The 24957-nt window shown below is 43.2% G+C and overlaps 1 protein-coding gene across 1 annotated transcript in view; it reads left to right on the top strand.

The window, feature by feature from the left end:
• The window catches only part of LOC128310752 (A-kinase anchor protein 9), a 34132-nt gene extending 9388 nt beyond the window's left edge, over nucleotides 1-24744 (top strand). Inside the window, exons 3-13 of the mRNA XM_053047468.1 lie at nucleotides 15-158; nucleotides 372-752; nucleotides 6108-6233; nucleotides 6321-7523; nucleotides 8821-8988; nucleotides 9945-10001; nucleotides 11388-11582; nucleotides 11656-12174; nucleotides 18336-19007; nucleotides 19232-19267; nucleotides 20105-24744. Coding sequence (XP_052903428.1) covers nucleotides 15-158; nucleotides 372-752; nucleotides 6108-6233; nucleotides 6321-7523; nucleotides 8821-8988; nucleotides 9945-10001; nucleotides 11388-11582; nucleotides 11656-12174; nucleotides 18336-19007; nucleotides 19232-19267; nucleotides 20105-23506 — 6903 coding nt within the window. The 3' untranslated portion in view covers nucleotides 23507-24744. The remainder of the gene's footprint in view (nucleotides 1-14; nucleotides 159-371; nucleotides 753-6107; nucleotides 6234-6320; nucleotides 7524-8820; nucleotides 8989-9944; nucleotides 10002-11387; nucleotides 11583-11655; nucleotides 12175-18335; nucleotides 19008-19231; nucleotides 19268-20104) is intronic.
• Nucleotides 24745-24957: the final 213 nt, after the last annotated feature.

Genomic DNA, 24957 nt, shown 5'->3' with positions numbered 1-24957 from the left:
TTCGGTTCTTGCAGCACCGCCATCTAACAGCAGATGAGCTACGCGAATTTTATCAAACCAAAATCAAGGAACTAAATGCTCAACATGAGCGAGTGTTTTCAAATCTCCGAGAGAAGTTGAAGGTGTACGAAGCCAAAGAACAGGAAAAACATGTGTTGGTAAGTCGTTTTAGAAGATTTAAAGCCCAGTTGCATGCTCGTACCTTAAATCTAATGTCGTCTGCATGTTGCTGTTAACCTCCTACTCATACTCGTATCGAGTTAAATTAAGCAAGCACCTAGAGACCACTACATGGCATCCGTTCCATGATGTAACCGTCCAGTTCACGTAGTTACTCATTGTGTGTTGAATACTTCTCCATCATTCTTCAGTCTAATCAAACGGCATCCACCACCTCCTCCGTTGTGAAGGATCACTGCTCACCAATAATGCTAACAAACGAACCACCACCACCTATGCCTTCGGCCGATCGACCTTCATCACCCACCGACACTGCAGACGTCGCAAACACTCATGCCGGCGACGCACTGCTAACTAACCTCAGCTCATCCGATACTAACAACATCAAGCAGGAGCAACGCCCGCAGCTGCAGCAGCAAGGATCGATCCGACTGCAAACGCCGCCGTTTGTGGGAGAGTCGGGATCGGATACCGATTTGCAGGATATCATTGCCGGGTATGAGAGGCGCCTGCAAGAACAGGTTGCGCTTGCCCGGCAAGATGTTCTGAAGGAGCTGGAAGTCCAGATACAGGTAAGCGTTCGGTCGGAAACCGTTGAATCGACCGTCGACAGCGATTGCATGCAAGCATGGAACTGTTTATTGTACACAACTAACGTTTTTGTGCGAGGTGTGCAAACAGCGCCATCTGTTGGTGGGTAGCGAAACACTTCGGTGGGTTTGTTTGGAGTCTGAGCCAGTGTTCAACTCCAATTATTTGCGTTAATTTAGGGGTTTATACGTCATTTACAAGTTTTCAACTTTCTGAAATTGTCATTATAGTTTATTTTTATTGTAATTCGTAATTCGTAGAAAATGATTCAAATTTCCTATAGCAAGCATTGAATTGCTGAAGCTACGAAAGAGAGTTGGATATGATTCATCGAGCTACGGGTAGAAACAGCCTAATTCCGATAAGCGATAAGCGATATATACCGTGTTAATAATCGGGGGTAGCAGAACCAACTCATGATGTGGTCGATTGGTACAAATGTTTGAAGAGTTCTACATGACGTATCGTTTATCTATATTTTAAATCTTTCATCGCAAGATACACTTCGATTCATTTCGAAAGTTTCTCTCGGTCACTTCAGAAGATCCACACGTGTCTTTTTGTTTTGGTTAAACACCGTTCTGTGTATGTTAAAACGACGTAGGAGCTGTCAGTATACATCCCTTTGGAAGTACTTGTAGTGCCTTTTGATGTCGTTGGTATGTTTATTTGTAATTTTAATCTTAAAAGTTCAGCATAAGAAATATTACAGTGTTTCTCTTTTGTTCCACATTATTCGCTGCATATGTTTCGATAGTTTTAGCTGTACGTAGCCTTATGCTACCGGGAGTTTTAAATTCTTCAAAAGAGTGGATGCTGTCTCCCTAAATTTCCTCCCCAATTCGCTCAGCATCAACTATATGTTCAGTTTGAGTACCTCTTAGCGTTGGGGAAGTCGTACACTCCACATGATAATGGTCACTGATCCGGTGGGAGGGAATTTTAAATTGTTTGTGCCTGTGTCGTGCCGTTGGAAGACCCGGTCACTCAAGAGACGGGCACGCACGCGCGTAGAACTGGCACATTGAGAGTGAGCATAACATGGAAGAGGATCGTTCGTATTTATAGATCATTCGCTGCTCGAATGAGAGAACCGTTGCAATGCGTACGTCAGTTGAATTTCAAATTCTAATCAGCAAGGACGGGAATCGAGTGTGTCACGCAATGGCGTAGTTAAGTTCAATCAATGGACACAGTATTGCTTTGCGTTGACTTGTTCCCATCTCGGTGCTTTAGTGTGGGAATGCTTACGCGCCAAAATATTATTATCACTCAGTGATGTAGATGAAAAGTTTGCGGAAGCGCATCTATTTTATGAAGTGTTTGGAAGTGCGTAAAGGATTACAGGATAAAGAGATAAAGTATAAAGTGATGTACGGCAAACTGACCCCTAAATAATGATAATAATAGTGTAATGGGTTGCAAGTGAGCAGCGTCATCCCACTGGTGATAGGCGACCAAGTGTCTCCATCTTGTGGTCCGTTTCAGATTCGGTGGGAAAAAAACACGCTGCAAAAGATTTACACACCGCACCAAAGGGGGGAAAGAACGGTGTCAAAAAACAGAGAGTCATCGTTTCGCGGTGTCCGGTACGCATTGATATTGTGGGCCGATATTAATAGAATTTGTGGCGCGTTTGCAAATAAAAACCCTTCGTTTGGAGGAAGTGACGACAGAGATGCGAGCAGAGGTGTAGGTAATGGTGATCAACATACATTAAGTGAGTGATGAAGGATGGTAGTTTGGGAGATACGTCACCGAACCAGGGGGATAAATTGTTGGGTTTTTGGGATCTTTGATGCTGCTGTGCGCGGTACTTCACATGGGAGCTGGTAAAGCACGTGCTTGACAAATGTTTTGTTAACAAGCTGTAACGCTTATCAAGTGACTAAGAGTTAGCTGTGTTTTATTATCACATGTTTTGACACATGGTGCCCTTCTGTGTTTTGTTTTGTTAGAATTTTCGGGGTTTTGGTGCAAAATTAATCGATGGTGAGGGTTCGCCACTGGATTAGCATGTTTTGTGTCTCGCGTCAGAAAGGTCCATTCGTTGGGTTTGATTTTCAATTTCCTCTAGAGCTTAGCACAGGAGATATCAATTTGAACAATCATATAACTAATGACAATCATAATTAATATGAATTATTTAATTTGAGGCATGATTGAAACAATTTCCCTATCGGGCATGTTCAAAAATAGCAACTCGGTTTACATGCACCAACCGTTTATTTTCAATTTCAAGATCATCCACCCTACATGTCAAGCCAATGTTTCCGGTCTCCAGTGTGGCGATGAAAGCTAAATTTAAATGTAAACATTTCCGGACATGCTGAACTGCTGCTACTGCTCCCTGACGAACCATTTCGTGTCACGTTTATGCCAAAAATAAATCAACAATTTCAGTTCTCAGTAGCAGCGGAAACATTCCACTGGGTAATTGTATCCTTAACGTTTGGTTCCCTTTCACTGGAAGCTACCGGGAGTTGACACATTTTTGTGTTGTTTTTACTGCGCGATTGTTGCCGCCTTTTGTTGCCGGAAGCCCAGATTTGCCCCAAATCCGTCAACACCCTTGATGTCGCCCAAAATTAAATTAGTATTAATGATAGCACAAGCGTGCAAGCGTGTCGGTATACAACAGAACCACTACTGGAACTACCCGGTGCCGGGGAAAAGGCATCCGGTTTTCCTACGGTGCTATATATATCCAGATAATTACGCTTCAAACGCTTCCTCCGAGGTAGTAGAAGACCGGTGATAAAATGGTTTTATAATTGAAAATAGGTCGTTTGCATTCTACGGTACAACATTGTTCGAAGAAAAAGGAATTTAAATTGCACTACAATCAATCGCCCAGCTAAAACCCACTTGAGACTGAGCAAACGGGTTTTTTTTTGCCATTAATAGTATCGCTCAGTGCGAATCGGGTTCGGGTTTAAAATCACGTCGTCAAAATTGTAATTAAAATATTTTCGCTTTCTGCACTTGATGCCGCTGACCGTGCTGTTTTGTCCATTTTGCATGCGGTTCCTGAGGTACATAAGATGTTCGGTAGGAGCGTTGATTGAACAGGTCGGGTTTGGGTGGTTTTTAATTATTTATTTACGCACAATTTATTTACTCTACCCACAGGACAGACGACGAATGATGCTCGGTTGTTAAATGTCCGGATCAAAGCATAAAGATTATGAAAGGAGCAGGAACTTAAGAATAGCATAGACTAAATATCCGACATGCGAGACGAACCATTTCCTCTCGGGGTTTTCATGTGTGGTTTGAGTTCCGTACCGGGTGCCCCAGTACAGTACGGCGGCAAGAAAAGGCTAACGCGGTTTAATGTCATCAAATGAAGAGATGCAGCATAAGGTTGATCGTACAACATGCATTAAGGCGACATGGTTGAAACGTTCGCGGTATCTTCTTCCCGTTCGCGTGATTCGTGGAATGAGTGGTGCGCTTTACATGCCCCACGTTTACTGTACTCCCGCTATTTAAAAGCAGACGAGAGAGAGAGAGCAAGCGAACGATTGTATATTTATGTCTGGATGCTGTATGTCGCAGATGCATTCTGCAGCCGCGAAACTTGCACGATGCAGTTTCAACCGAAAGCCTCCACTTATGCCGCTTAATGCCGCTAATGTCGACACGAATGTGATGGGACTTGGTTCTTCACGAACGATGCTCGCATGATGGGAGGATGATTATGCTGTACCGTGTACCGCCTATGCACCAGCTAAATATAACCGAAAGAACGTTCTGAAAGAACGCTGTGTTTTTTTCCTCTGTAGGCCTGAAACGCATTGCAGTTGTTGTTGTTATTTTTACATTTCACCCCACATAAAACCCCACAAAAATTCCACCGGAATTGTTTGCTGTGTTGGGATCGGGGCAACATACATAACATGTGATAGAGATCATTGGCTTTGGGGTTTGCTTACTCTGCGAGTTTCCTTTTTTTTTGTCGCTTATAGCTTAGATCGGTGGTGATTGTCGTTCTATTCTTTTTGGAGTAGAGCTTCAAATTTCCATCAATTTCAATTTCAATCAATGATTTTGTGTCCCGTAGAACAATTTGTTGTTGATTGTTAACCTATTTTGGATTCTCTCTCTCAAACACTCACACAGAGTGGTGTTGCTAACACAGTGAATAAATTTATAAAATAAAGTTTCCTTACCAATCGCAATTAGTGATGTACACAACGATGCAGAATGAATGAATGATTTAAATTGTTCTAGGCAGTGAATTCATTTAAACCTCCAAAAAGAGTATTTATAATTCTTTTGCGATTTAACTCATTTGCAGAGAATTAAATCATTCAAAACAATAAAGGTTTTACTGTTTACAGCTGCCTTTAACTCACGATTTAAATCCTGAGTTAACCTTGTGTGAGTTAATTCAAGATTGAACTCTTCACGACGACTTTCAGCTGACTATTTTAATCATGAGGTAACTCTTATTTAACCCGGGCATTAATTCTTCACGACGACTTTCAACTCACGATTTAATTTCGATTCAGTTTATGAGGTACTCGATCGCTTACATGAAGTTGTTGAAATCTTTTCGAGTGAGCTATAGAGTTTATTCTTTATTGTAACTCTTTAACTCGGATGTAAATCCGATTTTTAATGGAATTAAATTTCCCATCTGAAATCGAAATGGATTAACGGCAGGAATTACACGGTGTATGTAGTAGGACTCAATCCTTCATGACTCTGTTTACATGATTTGAACGGCAATGATCGCTCTTCTTTCACAAACAATATATAGAAAAACATTGAAATACGAGCTATGGATCGTACGGGGTGGTCGGCCGTCTAATGTTTTGTTATGCTCTGTCTCGCTCGCAATTGTATGTAAGTGAGTTTTGTTTTTTAATTCATGCAATCGACACTCGGATGCCCCTCTCATAATCCCAGAACGAATGTAAAGGGAGCGCATGTTTTGTGTTCAAATAGATTGTTTGGCGTCGGCAATAGGAATATTATTGGAGCCACGTGGACGTCTTAACGTTCGCGTTTGAAGGGTTGCTGTACGGTTTATTGTTGCTTCCGTGACTGAGCTCAAGCTTCTGCAATGAACGTTTTGAGTAGTGTTTTTGTTGTAGAGTAAACAATTGCCAAAAGGGGAGTTTGTACTATTAGATATCTTTTTTTGATACTGATCCAAAACATGGATGAAGTAATATTGGGTAATATTCACTTTATAGATAAAGCGTGATTGTATGAAACAAATATTATAAATTCAACAAGAATGTATTGTTGTTACTGTGTTCCAACGTTTTTTCTATCATAAGCATCCCGTTAACTAAGAAAATGTTTCCATTTTACCCTTACAGACTCTTCTGACAGACAGCTCATTTGAGGACAGCCACTGGCCGCCGGAATTGGTGTTGCTGCGGGAAAAGTTTACGGCCAAGAGCCAACTGGAAATAGCTCAACTGCAACTTAAGCATGAAGCAGAGGTCAGTTTTGGGCAGAACCGCTGCACTGATTGCATTTTAAAATGTTTGCCAAATTTGTATCTTTCAACCGCCTTTTCGCATTTCCAGATGGCCCGCATGAAGAACGACTTTGAGAAGCAGTTGCAGCGCAAGCTGAAACGTCACACAACCTTCGATTCTAGTCGTGGCCTCGATAAAATCATTAGCGAGCGTGATAACCTACGGGAGCTATCATCGACCCTGCGAAATGTGGTTGGTGGGCTGGCGAAGTATTTCTCGGTCTGCGAAGAAGATCTCAACAGCACGGTGCTGGAGGAATTGCATCGCTATCAACAGCTGCAACAGCAAGGCAATGAATCGCTGCTGGCGACTGATGTAAGTGCTGACGAAGGTCAGCTGGTGGCTGACTGTACTGCCACCGAGAGTTTGCTTAACGTCACGGATGTTTCCTTCCTGGCGTCATGTAAGCTGCGGAAGTTTGCTCCCGACGTGTCCGGTATCATATCCATCATCGAGGATCCATCGTTGGTAGAGTACGTGTCTGCGAAAGGACAGTCGCGTGATGGAGATTCCGAACCGGAAAATATATCGCTCAATCTGGAAGAATGCATGGAGCGTTTGAAAGCGGAGGCACACAGCTTGCTTGCCCTGTCCGAACGTATTAAAGATAAGACCGCCGCACCGAAGGATGACGAATCGGACAAGGAGGCGTCTGAAAAGAACGATAGTTGCGAGGAAGAGGATGGTTTAAAACGACGTGGAAAATCGGCAGAGAAAGGTCTGGAAAGTGCACGATCGTTTGATGAGAATATTGTACGACAGGTTGCACCGGAACGAGACGGTAAAGTGAACGGTGCCACCAGTTGCCGTAGTCTTCCAATCGATCTAGCAGGATTGCAGCTGAACGGGGAGCTAAATATGCAGCTACACGAGCTGAAAAACCGATTGCTTAAGTCGGAAGATGAGCGTAAGCTGCTCGAAACGGAGCTGGCCGAGGCGCGCAGCAAGCAGAACAGTCTAGTGAGCGAGTTGTCCGAGACGAAGCAGCACCTGCTGGAGCTAAACAGTCAACGGGTGGAGTTTAGTGAGGGTTACGGTACGAATGCGTTACTGCCGACTGCTCAGCGTGTGAACAATTCATTCGTGGAGCTGCAAGAACGAGCCAAGGTGCTGCTGGGCAGTACCGGCACGGGTCCAGATCAAACGATCGAGGACAACTCAATGCTGCTGCAGCTGGTGGAAGACTTCTGTCGCGAAGGAGAACGCTACCTTGAAGACGAAAAGCGCGACCGGATGGATTTGCAATCTCAGGTACGATTTGTTTAGAGTGAAATTGATTTATTGAATAGAGGTTTCCAGTCTTTTTTTATCTACGCTTGCTTTCGATCGCATTAAGATTTTTAATCTAAACAATTTGTTTGGCCTCATTCACACATTGGAGCAATGGTGTAGCAGCGTAATGGGCAACAAAGGTTGAAAATATGCTTTCATGCCAGGAAATGTCGCAATAACCACCAAATGTTTCATGTAGGGGTAGTAGCGTTAGGCGTACAGTAGAAGCAAGCATACGCACTGGGATGTGTGAACAACGTTCGTCCTTTCAATGGTGATGGTTGCATGCCCTAGAAACGTCAAAGCTTGTCGATTATGCGTAGTTCGCTGAAGGTTTGCTTTCTCGTACGTTTTCCACTGGTTTGTATGCCACAGTAGGGTGTGCTACGCTCAGAAACTTTAATGAAAACTGTCATAAGCACTTGAGATTAACATGAGAAGCAATTTTGACACCTTATTCCGTTATAAAGTGTGGGATGAAACTGGAAAATCTAACATGTCTACCTAGGTGGTCAAAGGAAAATGGGACAGGAACTGTTTTTTTTATTATTTTAATTATCTTTGAACCATTGAGCGAGCAAAAAAAATCAAAACTCTATTGACGATGTTAATATTTATAATGGTGTGCACGAAAAAAATGATGCTTCTTTTTGCGGCTCATACGAAGTGAAAGATAATTACATTAATTTATTCCAAATCAGAGGAAATGCCCTTCCGTTCACTCCCATCTTCCGAATTGTTTTGCTACAGTCTGGCGCTATAGGTACAGTCCGCTACTATTGTTTTTGGCGCCTCATGTCTGTAAACAGAGGCATTTATTTTTCGTGCCTCCGAAAACTGCTTATCATTGTAGGAGGCATGGTAAGCTTCTTAGTTGGCCATTGCTTGTTATTATTATCCTAGAGGCTGGAACGATATTGCGCTGGCCTGGTAGTAGTTGGTGCTCGATTTCCACGAATTGTCTTGCGCTGTCATTGCTTTGCAACATTGTCTTTATTGTTTCTACGTTTCGATCTCAAATCGTTTATATGTTTCTTCTTTTATTTTCATGCTCGGTGTTTTGCGTCCATTCGGCATGGGTGTGGGTTGCGTTGGTGGTGCGCTTTTGTGCCATATTGTGTACTGTGCGCTCAACATTGGATGAATGAAACAACAAAATACATGCCAAAATAATACCAATGGAAAATCGATCACACGCTGGTTCTATTGATTCCACTGCCGGATTGTCTCGTCGGTTGGGTTTTACGAACTCTCCTTCTCCATATCGTCGGTGCAGATTGAAGCGGCCGATAAACAGCTTAAAGCAACACGGCAGTTCCTCGAAGACCAAGCTGCCGAACGTGAGCAGGAACGTGACGAGTTCGTCAAGGAAATCGAACGGCTCAAGAGCACGATGCGTGAGAAGGAAAAGGATAAGGTGAACTTCGAACGTGCCACCAAGGAGGTAAGTTAGGCATAAGACAAACAACGTGTGCGTGTGTGTGTGTGTGCGAATGTAAGCGTGGGTGTTTATGAACCAAACGGGTGCACCGGTACCGGCCATCACATATTGCCGATTGTTTCCATTGGCTGTTTCTTTCACCTTCTGGTGGGGGCTGGTGTGGACTGACACATCCTTTATCGCGTGTTTTTTCGCGTGCTTATAAAGTGTTTGTCCCTTCGTTTCATCCAACCAAGATGTTCGTCCTTACATTCACATTCGTTCACACACAGACACGTGAAACGTGGCTTATGCTTTGCGTGTTATGGGAACGGTAGCGTTTGGATCAGGACACACCATATGTTCAAAATGTATCTTTGGGAAATAAGCAAGAGTGGGGCTGGAGTGAAGCTGTTGAATAATCGTAATAACTAGCGGAATACACAATCAACACATAACACACTTCTTTTAACGAAACACCATAGCTGCTGCAGACTAATACATCTTAGTACGCAATACCGATGCCACGTAACTTCAATTGAAAAATCACCTGTAGCATTTTCCTCCCCTTATACTAACGTATCGTATTTCGCATTTCTTGTATTTTCTTCTCTTCTTTCTTTCTTTTTCTGCAATGCTTTCCACCATCTGTAAATGCACTCACATTACACGCGTGTTTCGCACCGCACCAACCAACAACGGTCAAAACCACTGCCAACGAACGAACAACGTCCGGTGCGGTATCGATTTCATACTGAATTGTAAATTATGCGCGTCGCTAACTAACTAATTGATAACTGAAATACTTTAAATACTACTTCACATTTTGTAATACAACTGTTACATGCCACTATGCTGTGCTACAATCTGGTTATACGGTTGATTGTATTAAATTTTGATTTCCTTTTTTCGTATGACGTATTATTTCTTCCTCTCACCGACGTTATCGTATCGTGAATGCACACTTTCACCTTAATTAGGAGGGATGCGTGAGCGACTGTAGATATGCAAAAGAAAATCGGGCATTTGCTGCAAACGTAAGTGTAGTGTTTATTTAAGTTTAGTGTTAAATCCGTTTTCCTGTGGCGCCTTAAATAGTACCGTAGTGAATAGGCTTAAATGCACCACAATTGTTATTGCAAAAAGGCTTCTAAACATTTAGATATTGGGGTGCGTATTGATTTTTAGCTTAATCTGCTTTTGGTATTTGGTTTTAAAAAGATGGAACAACAGTTTAAAAGTTTAGTATTTTTATGGTACGTTCTAAAACATCGAACAATTTTGCAATTTAACAACAGGTACAGTGTTTGTAACTGAAGAGGGAAGATGAAACACTAAACTAGCTTCTCTGTACCTATATCATGGTAAATGGTGACATTCTCAATGGTGGTCTATACACAAACTAAGAAGAATTAGAGAAACATATCACGTGTATTGGACGATTAGATATTAGTGTACAGAGGGAGTTGAAATGTAATTCGTTATGCTATTTAATGCTGAAAAAGGGTATGACACCTAAATTGATTAACTGCTCCAAGCATTCGGAAATGAATTGAGATGAACATTCAATTACAGAACGGATATTGCTTTCAATGTTTTTTTTTGTCTGTCATTGTAGAACTATGCTATCATTCCTTAAGTTTCAATAAGCACTCTAGGAATTATTTCGCAAGTATGCTAAATTTAAAGGGAAGATCATTTAAATCTTACTTTTGTTTCGCTCGATTTGCTTCCACTGAATCCTATTCCTGGGTTTCAACTGTGGAACGAATTGTCTTCCTCAAGCTACCCTTAACCTACTATCCCGTACACTACTCATTCTGCCAGTGGATAGGTTTTATTGCTATTTTCATAATACATAGTTCATACATCATCTCATCTTGCATCGTTATCGTCATTTCCCACTTCTTTTTTCATTTCCAGTAGTATCACGACTGACTGTGATAGGATTTATGCATGGTTTGGAGCTCGACGTCAGTTTTGCATTATGATATGAATTTAATCTATAAAATGATGGTCATTTGTAGTGATATTTAGTGAAGAAAGACAAGATAACACGAATGCATATTCATGGCGAATGCTATGCCACATCGTATCGCCCAGTGCCATTGAGAATGAATACCAGAACCTTGAGAGTTGATAGGGCTTTTCTAAACTCCCTCCGATGTCTTAATGTACAAACACCAATCGTAGTGCCACATTACGTAGAAGTTAGTTCGAAAGCGATGAGTCAATCATCGGTCGGAAGAGTCGTTTAAAGTTGAAAGTTAATTATTCGAAAGGAACGGAAGAGAAAGTAAATGAAGATAATTTTCCGAGCAGGAAAGGCGTGAAGATGAGAGAAAAAAAAACCAGATGAATAGTAATAATCACATCGCGTGTATGCCCTGTGCGCGCGGGTACATTGCAATTGTTGCCAACAGCTGGAATCGATGGAACAGCAGGTGAAGGAACTAACGACGCAGATCGCCGACCGGGACGATCGGTTGCGAAAGATGGAAACCGACCTGAAGGATTCAATCGATAAGGGTTTCACGCTGCGGGAAATTATCTCCGAGCTGGAAACTCAGATCGAAAGCAAGACAATCAATGAGCATGTGTTGGAGACGAAGGCTAAGGTGAGTGGCGTCAGTACAGTTGGGGAGAGTGTGGTGCTTTGTGATGACCAATTTTGTCTCGGTATCATTCCAGGAGCTCGAGAAGTACATCGATGTGCAGAATCAGCAAAATGAATCGCTCCACCAAGAGATGGAAAGTGTGAAGACGGATTTGGCCGGTCGCGGGTACGACGTAAAGATTGCCAAGCTGGAGGAAGAATTGCGGCAGCGACAGCCGTCGACAGAGCAGTGCATCGTGCTGGAGGCGCTCACCGTCCAGCTGCGCGATATCGAGGAAACACTCGAGCGCAAAACGAAAAACTTAGAAACGCTCCATTCCACCTCTGGTGCATCGGTCGGATGCAGCAGCCCTTCGGAAGATGTTTCCGTAAATCAGGATAGTCCACTGCACCGGCAGAGGAAAGGCGCATCTGCTGGCGACGGGGAAAGTGGTTCACCGAGTGATGATAAGCCGAAAGTAACACCCTTGCCGGTGGATGAAGTGCAACGAATATTCGATAAGCTGCATCGGCACTCGCGTGTCGAGGATGTCGCTATCAAGCGCATCAACGATCTTGAGATGCAGATTAGCAACATCAGGAGTGGTTATGCGGTAAGTGACAGATTTAGCCTTACTATCATTATTACGTTAATGGGAATAATCATTGAAAAAGTGATGAAATATGTTTTGCTTCACTTTGCAATACGAGAGATTTCACTTGTATTGAGATGTCAGACACCACGACATGCGATGAGAGACGATGTTTCTCTAGAAATGCTCTAGAAGTCTGCAAATCAATTTGTAGCTCGTGATACAATTGTAAAATATTACGTGCCAAAAAGCGAAAACCATTTCAAAGCACTATTTTCTGCTGCTTCTTGCATAGACCTAACGATAATGCGGTTAGAAGTGTGTGATGAGTGATGTAGTGAATCTCACGCCACTAAAAATCGTTCTGTGGTCATACACCCCGTCGCGCGTTAATGCTTCTGTTTTGAATATCCACGAGAACTACTTATTAGTCGCTAGGATATCGAGGATCACCGGTTACCTACGCTGCGGTTTCGATAGGAAACCGGACCTTGAATAATGATATTTATAGCCGTTCAGTAGGAACCGATCTACTTCGCTTTCGACCTCCGCCGGCCTACTGTCTGGCCTGTATGGAAATAAACATTTAAAACCGAGTGTTGCGCATGGAAATGTAATGCCCCCGGGAACGAGTGGCAACGGCAGAAACGTGGTCTATACGGTTTGCGTTCAGTTTACAGTGTCAAGAGTGTAACTTCACTGCCCCACTGGGTGACAGACATTAACGAAATAACGTCCCCTACTGTGTGACCAAGACAAAGTCCGGTCAATGTCACACTCACCGTGATCACCCAAACATAGTCCCCTAGCACCGAATAGCCTAATAGAGACGCTTGGTTTGGGTCATTGCGGAATATGCTTCGTTTGTGTATTTGCCTACATGTTCAATGTCATGTGACATTAGTCATTCAGAGTTAACAAGGATCGGATGGCAATAAAAGGTTAGGAAACCAAACTCATCCTAATGGAGAATTATTGTTGTTGATCTTCTAGTGTGTGACTATCAGTGGATATTAATTTAAACATACATTCACACGCACATTGTCGAATGAATTGACTCCTCCAACACACTTACACTTGCGGATATTAATTTGTCGGCTGTGTATCCGGACACGATGTCTTTATGATCGTCGGAATCAAGTGAAAGAGAAAGTAAAATCGTCCGGTTCTATGTGACCGCGCAGCATAGAACACTTTTCTGTGGTAGTTCTCTCCACTGTTCGCTCACTCTCTCTCTCTTGCCTAATTTAAGTTTTACATTGCGCAGCCGCCCCCAGTTTACGCCCGCGATTTGAAGTCCGAAGCAAACCAATGTTCGCCGGTCGGGGGCGATGAGTTCTACCGTATCTCCAACAAGAGTGTCCGCTCAGTCGGGATTTCATTGGTGCCGCCGGAAGACTTTTCCGTGCGTAGCGATATTTTCTTGTCACGCGTGCAGGTTGTGCTTCCAGTTTAATATTACACGATCAATCAAAGTGCCGAGTGAAACGGGAAGAAACTGTTAAATACTACTGTGCTGTAGGCATCTGTTAATGATAAATTGTGTGCTACCGATCGCAGCAGCACTAGCCGTTCCAGTGTTGCCAGTTGTTCGCCGGCGGTGAACAGTTGTCTCGAGCTTGTTGCTCTTTTGGGTGGCCTTTCACGGGTTATTAATAGTGTGCAATATACTCGGTCGTGTGTATGGATGCTGCTGAATGATGTACGTGTACGCAAATGATGAGCGATTATTTCCGACTACCGTGTCATGCAGAGCGTCATACAGTGCCCCCTTGTCTCGTGCGCATTTAGCTGTTTTGGCTATAGCGTTGGGTTAAACTTCGAGATCCCATTTTGTAGTGATGACGTGCGTGAATGTGTATTTGTCGTTGTTGTTGTTGGTACTTTGGAGTGCATTTATGCCGAGATCTCATCCGAGACTGCAGTACGAAGGGGATTTGGAAGACTTACTTTTATTAGTGCCCGCTCATAAAATGCTGCCGGATGGGGAGCCAGCTTTATACACCCCAAAACCGGGAAGATCGAGCATTTCCTGCGCAATTCCTCACGGATCATCTCACCCGACCATTATTTACTCTATGCATATCGTTGTTGTTCCATCCTTTTCTAGCTTACCAAACAAAAAAATGTGTGTCACAATTTAGAGCTGAGCAATTCAGAGGGTTGGTGTACATAATTCTGGTACCGTTGACGGTTAGGCGTTCGGTGGCAGCATTAGCGGCCGCATGCTGCATCTATGTTTACACCACGGTTCTCTGTGTGTTTGTTGTTTGTGATCGCTTCCAGACGGGGTTCGCCCTTTGCTGGAACTAACCTAAATTATACTTTGGAGCAAGGGAATCATCTCGGAACCGTTAACGATCCATGCCGCGGTGCAGTGATGTGACGTTGATGGTTAGATTTCTTTATTCATCGGAGATTGCATCGGAGAAATTCGAAGAACGCTCTGTTGCCTTCCGGTAGTGCAGGGGCAGTGATCGAATGTGGCTTTTGAAATGCGAATCAGTGGATACATTATTTGAAATCAAACCATGCGTCTTGAGCTTTCCGATGCGATTGTTTAAAATTTCTTGAATTTTGTTATATTTTTGATAAGGTTTTTTTTTTATATGGAATATGTTATATATGGATAAAGTTTTGGAAATTTTAGTATCATACAGTAGTATTTTTTTACAAGTTATTAAAAGTTTACTGACAATTCTATCATATTTCCATTTATTAAAACAAAAAATCTTTCACGAAATTCCTGTATCTTGTGGGATATACTCTTCTAATGTAGGTAAACTTTTAAGAGAAGCTCGTTTGGATGTATTCTTCATTGTATTTGTGAGCCTAAAGTTATTGATTTGTTTTACTTAAATAGCACTGATATTAGCATTGAAGTCCATTGATAACTATTTTTTTAAATTCCATAAATATATTTCAATATATAATCTTTAATAATTATCATTAAAACGTGATCAAAACAGGATATTGTGTTAAAAACTTTTATTGAAGTATACTAATTACTTTCGAAATAGAAGAAAACGATTACCAACCAACTTATACCAACTGCTCCGTGTAAGTGTATTTGTTTGTGGTTCGGTGCAAGGAGCTCATGTTTGTCCCTATTCAGAACACCTGAAGATGACAGCAATGTCCTGAATCGGTACGCAGTGCAAGCAGCCAAGTGTGACGGTGGAGGGTGAAAAAGTTCCGTTTGGTCGTTCCCCGTTGACTTGTGAAGAGATTTACTAAGCAAGGACCTTTTGGCATTTTTTTTTGTGCCATCGGTTTTGTAGCGATGCGATATGCAAATCACGTGTCCAATCACATTCCGCCATTAGTTATTCGAGATTCGATACCGTCCAGGGAGAACGGGCGCATAATGACATTGACATCCGGATATTGATGTACAAAATGTCAGGATGCGAAACATTTCCGTACATTGGTACAGTAAGGCAAACAAAAAATGGTCGAAGATATTGTAAAATAAACGTTGCAACTGTCGAAATGGGACTAAGAAACTTTAACAATGGAGTTTAAGATTCGTTCAATAGAGAAGTATAATCAGATTTATAAATGGACGACAAAAAAACATGATAAGTGCGAAGTGACGAGCGAAACGCGGGGAATAATAATCTGTGCATAGAAAATTGCGAGGCACCAACTGGCCCGAGAAGGATGCTCCCCTCATCAGCGGCGTAGGTTTGATTTTGTCCGGGCAGGCGATTTTTACCGAATGAAAGCAGCGGATGTTGTCATGGTGTACATGGTTTGAGCGGTACACTGGACAGCATAAAGCGAAGCGTGCACAGTGCACGGATACCGACCGTACCCTCCCCGAAACGAGGAACGAAAGCGACTAGACTTGTCCGAACACTGCTTATGCTTTCATGGTGAACGTACATAAAGATATTCGGTACAGTTCAGTGGAGTGTTGTTGCCGCGTTAAAAATAGCACCCTCGCGTCGGTGCTGGAGTATCTTATTTCGTGCGTCCGTTGGTGTCGGTTGGTGGCGGTTCGATGTTTCCGACCGGCAGTATCAGTCCGGGTAGTGGCAGCGGCAACAACAGCAGCAGCGGAGACAGTGGCATACTGACGACGGTGAACGGTGCTGGTTTTAAGAAGGTCGGCCTGGTGGAGCCTTTTGGAGTAAGTATCTCCTGCGGGCAACGGAACGAAACGATTCGCTTTTGGGTATATCAAAGAACAACAACAACAATCACTGGCAGCGTGTGGCAAGTGGTGATAATGCGGACGTCAAGTTAATGATAACGGTGCAATACCTTTCGCCTCGTTTTCCCCGCTGGCACAGTCAATCCAATTAGTATGCCAACAAGAAGGACGTTTACAGGGGCCCAGCGCAGCTTCACCTTTGTGTCCGATGAAAATCACGCCAATCTTCCTTTGGCGCCTCTTGATTTGTGGTTACGGTTAGCTCGAAATGAATTGGTAATATTTTTAGACGTTTTTTGATGAATGGTGCCTGCTGTTGGGAGTTACCATTTCTTAAAGGACTGCAGTAATTAAGATTAGAATTTCGGCATCGTAACTGAGCGATAGGTCAAAGGTTAAGCAGTGTCCATCGGATAATCCGTGAAAAAGGAAACAAAAGATGAAATTGTTGGAATTGAAGTTTCGTTATCAACTGAAAATGCATTGTTTTCTTTCGGTTATCTTCAGCATGTGAGAAATCTGAAGGACTATTTTTTTGCTTTACAATTTTTTGTTTTCTTTCGTTTGTTCCTTTTTTGTTCAACAATGTATTCTGAAGCGTGTCTTTTATCATTTTATCACAAAGTTATTCAATTTGTGATAAGTTATTTACTTAAATTTGTTTAATCAGTTTTTTAAAATAAATTTTTCCACACTTCCACCTTCTGGGCCATTTACTTTCATAAATACAGCTTTTTTATTCGTAGTACCAATTGATACAATTCCACCTTTATCTCTACGACCCGGGTATCTCATACACATTGTATGGGGAACACAACTTTTCCATCTTAAAACTTTAATAACTTCGGTTGTAATGGAAAATAATATTTCAAATTTGGAACACAAAAGCGGGCATTAGTTTTCCTTCCAATCGTAAATGAATTAAAATTTTAAAAGTTCTTTTGTTTTTTTCTTATGTATGTTTTTCTGCTAGAAACCCCAATTCTTTGACAGTTAACTCCCAAGGGTGGCTCGAATTACGTGAACTAATGTTGGAATTTTTCACGCATTCTTTCAATTTGTTATTAAATATGGTATCTATGTCTAAAAGTCTATCTCATTTATTTAATTTGTTTTTGCTTCTCAGAAGCACAGTTGTTATTTCAGTACATTTCATACTCTGAGATACAATGGGTAAGAAATGAAAATGCATGTTTGTGCTTCTGTTTTGACAGGAATTTTAAAAATTATTTTTAAAACTTTGAAAGACGAAGGAATTATTCTGTTTTTCGTTTTGAGTGATAGAAGATGGACTGAATCCTCAATCATTGTCATTCCGATGGATGACCGTCACGTGTGACCGTCCGAATTCTGAATGCAGAGTTTTGCTCTGTCGTATGCGTTACACGGGAATATTTGTGTCACAATGACCTACGGCATTTCTCACTGAACGTACACCGGCAGAAAGCTTCTGATCAGTATACATTCGTTATTTGCGGATCAAACTGCAGTGTCAATGGTAAAAAAGCCCGTTCCATGTGCAAGCCGACGCAACAAAGTAGAATTTAAATCTTACCCGGAACGGATTCTAGGTTGTCGAATGAAGGAGAACGATGAAACACCATATCTCTATGTCATAATCAAACGATACATATCAACTGCTGCGGTGGTGGAGTGTCTCTTTGCCGCTGAATGTGTGCTGCTCTTTTATATTCCTTCCGCTCTTCGGGGCATCGGTGCATTGCGTATTGGGATTTGGTTTATGTCATGGTTCGTGTGCGTTGACTGATTGTTCGCTCTTGTCGGTGATACACTAACAAGGGGGAATGGAAATACCAGAACACATAACTCTTTGGTGAACGTGAAGCCTAGAGAGGATTACTGATTGCCTTAGACGATTACTGAAACGACGAGTTGCTAAGCGCATAACAAGCGTTTATAGAATATTAAACAACTGTTGGCACATTCGATTTAAATGGTTTCGTTACTGATGTAAAGTAAATCACTAATTAATTTTATCTTCTTTTTTTTATTCTCTATAAAGGAACTTCAACACGAGCGAGATGTACTGCAAGAGAAAATGTCTGAACAATCCTTGAAGATCTCATCCCTCCAGACGAAACTAGACGAGCAGCGATTGCGTGCCGAAGAACTGCATCGACAAGGCACCTCTCAGCTTACGGTGAAGGTTCACGATCTGCAAAACGAGCTGCATAACCTGAAGGAAACGCTTCAAACGCGCGACAAGCAGATTGCCAACCTCAAACAGTTCCTTGAAAACAGTCAACAGGCGATTGCACGCCAAGAGAAGGAACTGGCCATGAATCAGGACGGTTCCGAACGTAACCAACACGAGCACCGGCTGGAGGCTGAGCTGAAAGCGAAAGAGGAAGAGATCCGCGTGCTGAAGGATCGTATCAAGAACGAGATGATCAATAAGGCAACATTGCCGGACCTGATGGAGACGATACTGGCCGACAAGAATGAGGAAATCGATCAGTTGAAAGAAAGGCTGGCACAGTACCAGCAAATGGTGGCGGATAAGGAGGATGGAAATCAGCGCAATGATGTTGCCCTGGCCAGAGATGACGACGGTGGGCGAACGTTGAGCGATGTCGTTTCCATAACCGATGGTGACGAATCGGACATGGTGATGCGAAGGATGCCGGAACAGAACACACTGGGCGGTATACTGCCGGTACACAGCATTCCAATGGTGAGTAAAAGTGAGCACCCCGCACAGGCTAACTGTATGCTGTTCCGGCGTGAATTGTGTCGATTGTTTATACTAACGTCTAGGTGTTTTGAATCTTGTTTGTTATTTGGTTGAAAAAAAAACACGCATATCACCGGTTTTTTTGCGTGTTTGTATTAATGTGAGCAACATCTTTGTGTCTGTTTCCTTCCTTTATCCGGACGTACGGACTTCTTCCAATGCAGATGTTTCTGGCCGACTTCTGTGTACTGACGATAAAGGTTACGATCGCTTCCGAGCGAGACGATATTTATTGCGATTGTGCTATGCTTTCTCACACGTTTCCCCCCGGACACGGCTACTACTGACGCAGTCATTGTCCGTCCAACCAGCCAGGTTTCCTATTTCTGGTTGCGCTGTTAGCCAGTTGTTTGCCATAGACACCGTGCATAATGCTGTTTAGCTCTATGTGAAATCCGATAGTTTCTCCATTAGATCGTTAGTTGAGTAGTTGTTGAGCTTTTCGAATCTCAGTCGCTTTTGATTGGAATAAGCACTCGGAACCAGGTTGACCATCCGGATACGTAAAACCGAAAAGCAAAAGAAATAAAAAACAAATAAATTTGCACAGGTGGAAATACATTGCTGGAGAACGTAAATACTTGGCAAAGTAGAGTATTTTTATTATTTATAGCTATCATGGCTAATATGGTATTATGGCATAGAAAAGAATATTTAGTATTGTCATCAAATTTGTTAAAAAAATTTTCCAGTTCATCTTGGTAGTAATTAATTTTTGTTAATTTTCAATTATTGCTTACATAGGTTGAAGTTTATTCATACGTATTTCCTTTCATAAAATATTGAACACTGTCTTTCAGTTGTCTCGTCCATTTGAAGAAAATTAACTATGTCATTTTAGTTAAAAAATATTTAACAATGCACCATTCCGAAGTTGCCTCACAATGTTGAACGTATTTTATGATAATATTCCATCCGATTTAATGGAGAATGTAGTTAATCAATTAGCAATATGATTACAAATTGTGTTGTGATATTAATGGCTTTGTACGCATATTATGTGCATACTTGTTTGTTTATTTGTCTCTCACCAATAGGATTCCGGCTTATCGTTGCTTCCCAACCATTCCAAACAATCATCGATCCCGATGGTAGGTAACATGCTGAGTGGTGGCCATGATTCGACCATGCTCAACTCCATCCCGCTGCGTTCGAACTTTTTCCACGACGTTTGTTCGGCCGTTCCACGTATACCGGATCAAACGTGCAGCAGTGCACCGACTCCGGAGTGTGTACCGCGGCAGATTGATTTTTCGCTGGTCGATGATGGATCGCCACAGCTCGGTACACACCGCCAGTCAGGCCCTCCCGCGCCACAAATGTTGATGTTTTTCGGTGCCAACACAACAGGCATCGGTCCGAGAACTTTGGTTCGAGAACCAGCCGTCATTGAGGAGATTGTGGAGGGCGAAGAGGATATCAACGAAATTATGGTGCATCACGCTCAATCTGACACCTCAAACCGGGCAAAGACCAACCTAGAAGGTGAGGTAGAGTCTTTAAAATTAAGCCTAGATAAAGTTGTAAGTGAAAAGAACGAGCAGATAGAGGCCTTGAAAGTCGAACTGCAGCAGAAGGTGGAACAGATGGAGGATCTACAGGTTGAACTGGCGGCGCGGAACAAGCTGTACGAAGATCTGATGCAAGAGAAGAAAGAGCTGCGTGATGAGGTGGAAAAGGTGAAGCAAGAGCTCTGTCGGCTTGATCAGCAGGCGCACGATATGCAGCGAAAAGATGCAGAGTTGAGAGAGGCTTTGGAACAGGTTCGTCATAAAGAAGCCGAACTTGGCGAGGTAAACTCCAAGTACGAGAAGGTACGCATCGAAATGGAAGATGTTACGAAAGAAGCCAGTGTGCTGCGGGCTGAACAACAACGGCAGAAATTGGAGGTGGACACACTGCGACAGCAGGTTGAATCCCTGAACAAAACTATCGGACACAAGGATGAGCTGATGTCGAAGTTGGAAAAAGACTTGCTAAATTATAGCAAAAATGAGGAGAAATATCTCGAACAGTTACGCTCGCTGGACGCGAAGGAGACGGAACTGAAAATAATGCAAGGCAACTACAAAGATCGTCTGCACGAGATTGAGATACTGAACGAGGACAATCGCTTCTTGACGGAGGACATAAATCGGTTGAAGAACGAAATCGCCCGCAGTAATAATTCGCTCAGCTCGAACTCATCGTACGTGCAGGCATTGAAGCAAAACTGTACCAAACTCGAGCAAGAGCTGCAGGAAACGAAGTTGTTGCTCACGGAGAAGATGTTGGCTCTCGAGCGGGTAAGGATAGATCTGAACGGTTGTCAGCATGAAACGGAAGACTTGCGCTCTACCTTGAAGGAAAAAGAAATGATCATACAACAGATCGGTGATGATGGAAACAGTCTTCACGAAGCCCTCTCAAACATACAGGAGAAAATGCAGGAGAAAAACGTGACGCTTAACGGTAAGCTGCGCGAGGAACAGGAGCGTAATGCGCAATTGCAAGTAGAGGTGGAGCGATTGAAGCAACAATTACAACGCAGCGATAATTCATCCAGCCCTAAACCGTTCTCGGTAGAAGAAATAGCAGAGCAGCTGGAAAAGGAGCTAAACTATTCCGCTCAGTTAGATTCGAGCATACTGAAAGCGATCGAGAGCGATGAAATGAACACGGATGAAGAACGTCAGGGTACGTCTGGGCCGGTGGGTAGAAAGGTGGGCTCACGAAAACCTTCCGACCTGGACGATTTAAGACAGAAATTGCAGCTGGAGATCGACAAAGGGAAAAAGATGCACGAGCTGCTCGAAGGTGAGAAACAAAACTCGGCCGACATTCAGCAACAGGATGCTGAAATCATCGAAGCGATGCGCATTCGGTTGGAGGCAGCTTTGGCTAATGAGGGCACATTGCAGCGAATGCTGGAAGAGGAGCGAACGAAAAATGAACGCTTGTCGCGAATGGTTGGTGGACTGCAGAGGACCAAATCGTTCGATAATTACCTGCTGATGAAGGGTAAAGGTTCTCCCCAGGATGGATCTCCGCAGCGGCGCCTTAACCGAAGTAACGAATTTGAAACTGAAATGGTGACTCGTTACGAAAGCGAGCTAAAGTTCTTAACGGCACAAAACGCGCGTGAACGCGAAAGAACGGCTGATCTGCAGCGAGTGCTCGAACGTGAACGGGAGCGTTTCGAACGTGAAATCACCGAGCGCACCGAACACGGCGAACAGGTGAAGAGGGAGTTGAATCGAGTGCTGAAGGAAAAGGAATCACTTGAGCTGGAGTTAGACCACGAGCAGGAGAAACTGGAACTAGCGCACAAAGAGATCGAAAGCTTGGAAAAGCGTATTGGTGCGTTGCAGGAAGCGGAAGCGCTTCGATCGGCACGACGGGAGCGAACCTCCGGTCAGAATTCGCTTGAATATCAGGAACTTAAGCTGCGACTGGAAAGTGTGGAATTTGAGCGCAACCAACTCCGAGACACGGTGCAAAGTCTTCGCTCCGAGGTGGACCGACGGCGTGCCCGAGAAGCGCACCTTACGGAAGCACTTTCGCGCGAAAATTCGCTAAATGCACAGCACCAAAGTCAACAACAGATCGTGCCGGAAGAGTTCTTAAACAAGCTGAAGGATCTGAACCGCATGCTTGAGGCGAACGCCCGCGAAAATCAGCAGCAGGCAGAAACGGTACGCTTCATGATGGAGGAACGACGAGCATTGCAGCACCGTATACAGGAGCTGGAGCGGTACAACGTGCACAGCAGCGGAGGCGGCCATCACCAGCGCGAGGATCTGGAAGAGCGGGCGAACCATCTGTTCGGGAAGTACCTACGCTCGGAAAGCCACCGGAAAGCACTGGTCCACCAGAAGCGCTACCTACAGATCGTACTGACCACGTACGAGGAAAATGAGGCGAAAGCGCTTGCCCTACTCAACGCACAGCTTCCGCCCGGTCAGCTGGAAGTGCTTGCCTTAGCTAGTGGACCACGCTCGCTCGAATCTTCCTCGCATCCGCGACGTAAATCGTTCCGTTCGATTGTGACGGTGATCGTGGCTATCGAACGGATGAAGTATCTCGTCCGTAAATGGCACGGCGGACGGCGGGTTTGCGCGAAGGCCATCTTCTCACAACCGTTCAGCCCGCGTCGTTCGCAGTCTGCCAGCACGAACGTTTGGGCACGGTCGCCCGGTTCACATTTCGTGGAGTATGCGACGGCAGGTGGCGGTACTGGTGGAATAGTGCGGATGGAGCGTGCCGAACCGATACCACCGCAGGTGTTCGGTGTCCCGCCCGGTGGTGGAGCCTTTGCGAGGACACTTGCCGTACCGGTTGCATCGCCGACCTCTTCGCTACGCATGTCCGTGGACGTCCTCGAGACGCTCCGCGAACATCAGCATCCGCAACCGCATCAACAACCGCAGTACAATCGGAATACCCATGGCAATCGATAGTGTAGTGTTGACGGTAAACATGCTCCAAATGCACTGTGGACGCGAAATATTTAGATAAGTTAAACTGCCAGCACAGAACACACACACAACCACAAAGGAACTCATTTCCCGAAATTGGACAAGATTTAGCAAGTTATATGTTCATCGGCTCTGTTGGTATAAATTGGTACAAAAAGTATTAATATCCCCCAAATATTAACCGATAGGTAGATGTAATCGATAGCAGAGGAAGAGAAATTTGTAAATGTTGACAAACGATAGTCCACTATCCGGCCATATTACTAGAATTTCTTGCAATTGAGCACAAAGAAATAAGAAAACTAATACAAATTTAACGATACGAAGAGTGAGGTTAGGTATAGTGGATGTTAGATTGAATACTTAAACGCGAATCCCCAGAACTGTAATGTTTTAGACGCCGACCCCGTTTGGTGGAATTGTTGTCTGATTCATGTTATTATGGTCGTCGAGTAATAGAGTTAATGAATGGAAAGACTCGCTTGGCCTTAGCGGTGGAAGAAAGTGAAGTTGTAATTGATCTCTGATCTTCGTATTAATTGCAGTATATTGCACCCGGTTGTCCTGCAGTTTGGAGCACTCTGTTTCCTTTATATTGAACTATTTTAACAGTATTTTGATATACAATTGGAACGCCTATGGGGAAAATTTTAAAGTAAACACAAAATGCGATAACATAACGCAGACCGGAACTACTTGGACACAGAAACAGTGCCTTACAAGGGCAGTTTGCTCTCTAACCGATCATACTGTTGCCATTTCTACCCCTTCATTCTACCATACCGTTTCAACGTTACGCCTCATCATTGTTATCGGAAATGATTTGAATAAAAATCTGGCAAAATGTGTGCACAAACAGAGATCCTTTAGGCCACTTTATCCCGTGTTGCGCGAGTTCATTATTCATTTTGTTTCTTCTATATACAAAGACACGTGCCGATTGCGGCACTGTTCACCAAAGGCCATCATAGTGTCACATTAAGCAAGCCATACATATAGCACCGTATAGATCGGCATAAGTTAAAAAAATATGGCTAGGAACTTTATTTATGAAACGTTTTCTTTTAATGGTTCGTGACGTATGTAACTTTTCTTTATTATTCACTAGACGTTTCCGTATTTTTCATGACTTGTAGAGTAGAGTTAGGTTAGTTCCATTGGTAGGTACACGTGCACCACTTGAAAGGAGACAAATTGTAATATATTTCTGAGAATGTTAAATGATATTCGACTCTATTGTGTTGCATTGTATCGATAGTGAAACGTCCGAAGATGAAAATAGAATAAACAACAATGGTGGTGAGTATGCATTGCAACTGTTGTGGCAGCAACAGATTTTAGCAGCTGAGTTCCGGAAATTTGACCCGATTCTTGGTAAACCGTTGGCCAATAATCATTGAAATGGGCAGTAAGCGAAAAGCTACTGGTACACA

This window comes from Anopheles moucheti, chromosome 2 (genome assembly GCF_943734755.1).
Source record: "Anopheles moucheti chromosome 2, idAnoMoucSN_F20_07, whole genome shotgun sequence".
Lineage (NCBI taxonomy): Eukaryota > Metazoa > Arthropoda > Insecta > Diptera > Culicidae > Anopheles > Anopheles moucheti.
The sequence above is the reverse complement of the archived record's forward strand: the minus strand, read 5'-3'. Positions and strand labels throughout refer to the sequence as shown.